The following is a 4417-nucleotide window of genomic DNA, read 5'->3' on the forward strand; positions in this document are numbered from 1 at the left end:
AGTGTTTCCTCTTTCCACCCACCTCCCCCACCCCCCCCCAGGGCTTCTGGGTTATAATCACCAGCTTATCATCTGGGTCCCCCAAATGCAAGGACAGCGTGGCCATCATTCCGTCCCCAGGGCTTGGCCTCGGTAGCCCAGACTCTGGTCCCCAAACCACCCAGATGGGGGCATTCTTTGTCCTTCTGGGCCCCCTCCATTTGAAGGGCTTCCCCGGGCCGACCCGTCCTGGGCTCAGGCCTGCTCTGACGGGGCTCAGCAGCGGTGGTGAGACTGAGTGGTGACATGTCCCTCAGCCTGTCTGAACTCGTTAACTCCAGGGAGAGGATGCTCCATGAGGGTGACAGCTAAGGGGTCCCCTGTCAGCTCCCATCAGTGGGAGCCCTCCCTTCCCACCCCGCCCCCCTTCCCATCTTGCAGGTCTCCGCAAATCTGTCACCGCCTTCGAGGAGCCTGCTGTGATTGCCCAAACTAAACTCATCCGCTTTTAGAGTTCATCCCACCCCCTCATCTATTTCCTTTGCGGCTCTTGCCGTGACCTGTCACTACCTAATGCATCAGTTTGTTTCCTGGGTCACTGTCTGTCTCCCTAATCCCCCAGGACGCCGCATGAGTTCATGGACCACCCACTCCCCGTACCCGGCAACCCCAGTGCCCAGCACAGATGCTCCCTAAAGGAATGAATTAATGAATGAAGCCTCAGTCCAGGAGACAAGAGCATAGGTTCTAGAGCCGGGGATACTGGGGTTGGAATCCAGGTTCTGTCACTGACTTGGGCAAGGGACTGCCTCTGACTGAGCCTCAGTTTCCCTGTTCACACTTAGCCGGGCCCAGCCCCCGGGAAGCCTCTGTGATGGCCACCGTGTCCTTGCTAAGAGGGACAGGATGGTGCCCCAGGAGGGTGGTCGCAGTGCAAACAGATGGGCTTGGGCCCGCCAGCCGGGTCCGGGGGGCCCGGCTCGTGCCAGTCCTTGAATTCCCCGGCAGGTCCCCAATTCTGATTTCATGCCTTGTCTGCTTATCTGCTGAGCAAGTAGAGTCTCCCTATTTAACAGAAGGGAAGACTGAGGCCCAGGCGTGCAGAGAGCACAGACTTCCAGAGCCTTGGAGCCAGACAGGGTGTCAGGGGAAACCACCTCGGCCAGTGCTCTTGCTGTCCGGACAGGGAAAACGAGGCACCCCAGAGGAGCGGGGCCCACCCGAGTGACTATCAGGGCCTCTAGCGCCCCAATCCTGGACTCCAGGGAGGCTGTGGAGCTGGTCCCGGGCCCCATCTCCCCAGATTTAATTAACAGGCCTTTCATCTTTATCCTGAAGGAATCTGCTATCTTCTGTCTTTTTAATTAACGTTCATTAAGCAAATCAGGACAGCAGTTTTCTCCTTCCTTTCTTTGCCTGGAAGGTTTTAACCCTTGGTAGGTGGGCTGCAGGGGGGGAGTCGGCCCCGTTACTCACTGCTCTAGGCAGGAGGCCAGGCCTCTGCGGAGGTCCCCAGCCTAGGCACACCCCCCCCCATCAGCCACACGCAGATACTGGCCCTTCCTCCCACACCACCTCCATGCTGGCCCCCTGGATTCCACCCTATCCATCTTCCTAAAGGATGGACTCCTTCCCAGGCTCGCTGCCACCACTAGGACAAGGGGTTAGGACCATGGGCAGATTATGGGGTTGGGCCTTACAGCTCTAGCTGTAGGGAAACTGAGGCCATGAGGCCCATAGCTTCCATGGCCTGCAAAGGCCCGTTTTCTAGTCACATGTGTGCAGAGGGGCCCCCGGTGGCAGGGCCTTTACTGGGTCATGGTGAGCCTGCTGGGAGGTGACACTCAGAGCCTCCTCTTGATGGACAGTTGGCAGTGTGCCTCTTACTGTCCCAAATGGCGATGTCCACAGCTCTGCTCGTTCACGGTCCCTTTCCTTTTAAAAAAAAAATTTTTTTTAATGTTTTATTTATTTCAGAGAGAGAGAGAGAGAGAGAGAGCACGTGAGCAGGGGAGGGTCAGAGAGAGAAGGAGACACAGAATCCGAAGCAGGCTCCAGGCTCTGAGCTGTCAGCACAGAGCCCGATGTGGGGCTCGAACCCACGAACCGTGAGATCATGACCTGAGCCGAAGTCGGACGCCCAAGCGACTGAGCCCCCCAGGCGCCCCTCAAGGTCCCTCCCTTTCCTGATGTCCCAGAGGTGTTCACTGTCCTTGTCGCGCAGATTTGGGGAGCTGTCCTGAGACTTTGTGGGTGCACAGACACCCCCACGCTTAGGGGGCCACACTTTGCTTCCAGCGTCTGTGGCTCGGAGCCCCTCCCTGACGCCCATCCTGGGGTGGGAGACACCTGGTTATGTCCTTCTGTGCACGTGTTTTCAGCAACCCACTTCCCCTCTCGGGGCCTCGGTTTCCCCATTTGTACAGCCAGTGCCCTGGACCCAGTGACTTTATCCTTCCTCCACACCCCCCCCCCGCTCCACGGGACCTCCGCCCGGTGCGTTCCTGGCCGCCAGGGGGCGAGAGGGGCCGGTGCTGTGGTGTGGCCAATGTCGCCACCTGGTGGTGGTTCCTGGGAGAACGTGAACAGCTGCGTGGGGCGCTCAGGAAAGAGAAACGAAACGCCCGAGACGAGAGGGAGCCTGGGACCTCCCGGGAGTAGAGTCGGCCGAGGTCCTGCCNATTTGTACAGCCAGTGCCCTGGACCCAGTGACTTTATCCTTCCTCCACACCCCCCCCCACCTGCTCCACGGGACCTCCGCCCGGTGCGTTCCTGGCCGCCAGGGGGTGAGAGGGGCCGGTGCTGTGGTGTGGCCAATGTCGCCACCTGGTGGTGGTTCCTGGGAGAACGTGAACAGCTGCGTGGGGCGCTCAGGAAAGAGAAACGAAACGCCCGAGACGAGAGGGAGCCTGGGACCTCCCGGGAGTAGAGTCGGCCGAGGTCCTGCCGCCAGAAGCTGGGCACGGTCGGCGGCACCGCCGGGAGGAGCCGTCATCTCCTCTCCGGTCCCTGTAGGGCCAGCCTTTGCCGGTTGTGCGGCTCCTGCTCGTTCCCCAAACAGTCCCTGAACGACACTCAGCGCAGACCCTGGGGACACCGTGGCCCCATGACCCCTCAGCTCCCGCAGACCCTCCGCCGGATGAAGCCCCAGCTCTTCCCCGCAGTGCCCCACACTCCACAGTCACCTGGCCCAGCCCCCAGGACCCCCCCCCCCCCCNAGCCTCTGCGCACGCTGTGCGCCCTACCCTCTCCCCGCTCTCCTTTACGACCCCGTTTACCTCTCACCTCTTCTGGGAAGCACACTCCAACTCCAGGCAGAGCTGGCCACCTCCCCCGCGCCCCCCCCAGACATTCGTGGACCTCTGTGCGTAGAGAGGTGTCTAGCTCTCCTCTGCGCGCCTGCCCCAGCGCAGCGCAGGGCACACACCGGGCAACCGCGCGTGTCTGCGAGCAACAAAGGACCGTGAGCACGTGGCCACCGCGTGTCTTATAACACAGGCAAGAACAAGCCTTGGGAGGCCATGACCAGGCTGTCTCAGCGCGCGCACGGCCTTGTCTTCGTTACAGCGACCGCGCTCGCCTCGCACTTACCCCGCGCGGCGCTCTGGGCCAAGCACCTGGCAGGTGCTTAGGTATTTCCAGCAGGAAGGATTGAATGCAGGGAATGGAGTGCTCAGGGGATGGCTGCCGCAAGGCCTGACAGCTAGGACACTGCAGAACTGACCCACCCGGGAAGCTGCCACCGCCCGAGGCTCTGGGAGCTCACCCCTTAAGTGCAGTCCAGGGGCCAGAAAATAGGGGTCAAGACACCCCGACTGCTGACACCCCCAGGGAGCTGGTACAGGAAGCATGCTGCTGCAAGACACCCCTCCTCTGCGACCCCTCTTGGCACCAGAGAAATTCACCAGAAGGGCAGAAGATGGGTCTGCTCGCTTCTACCTTCCAAATCGTAAGCGAGGACCTCTGACTGGCGGGGACCTGGTTTGCATCGGGGGCCCTAGCTACCGAGGCTGCAGGTGAAAACCCGTCCTTAGCACGTGGGACGTTTACTTCTATTTTCCTTAGAGGTCTTCTTGGGGGGAGGGGGAGGGCTGCTAAATTTTATCAAGTGTTTCCTCCTACATCTATTGATATAAAGAGGTGGCTTTTCTTCCTTGATTTACTCATTTTAATGGAAGGAGAGCAAATGGGGGGGAGGGGAGGGGGCAGGGAGGCCTCCGGAGATACTTGTGATGATACCAGATACCCTTGGTCACAAACTTCAGGTTAGAATCTCTTTTGCTTTGCGAGCAAACACAAGTCAGCAGCTGCAGCTGCTTTTCAGAGTTAATGGGGAGGCGGACCCAGGAGGAACCACCCCTCCGAATCCGCCTCGGGTGACTCTGTGGCTGGGAAGAGATGTGTCACGGGAAAGACCAGGCAAAAAGACCTCATGTCC

General features: G+C 60.0%; 1 protein-coding gene across 1 annotated transcript in view; it reads left to right on the plus strand.

The window, feature by feature from the left end:
• Positions 1 to 4417, plus strand: part of LAMC3 (laminin subunit gamma 3) — a 75612-nt gene that overhangs the window by 10397 nt on the left and 60798 nt on the right. The window contains exons 2-3 of the mRNA XM_077768472.1: positions 2495 to 2636; positions 2995 to 3142. Of these exons, the coding sequence (XP_077624598.1) occupies positions 2495 to 2636; positions 2995 to 3142 (290 nt within the window). The remainder of the gene's footprint in view (positions 1 to 2494; positions 2637 to 2994; positions 3143 to 4417) is intronic.

Source organism: Crocuta crocuta, unplaced genomic scaffold, assembly GCF_008692635.1.
Source record: "Crocuta crocuta isolate KB4526 unplaced genomic scaffold, BGI_CrCroc_1.0 scaffold35, whole genome shotgun sequence".
NCBI lineage: Eukaryota > Metazoa > Chordata > Mammalia > Carnivora > Hyaenidae > Crocuta > Crocuta crocuta.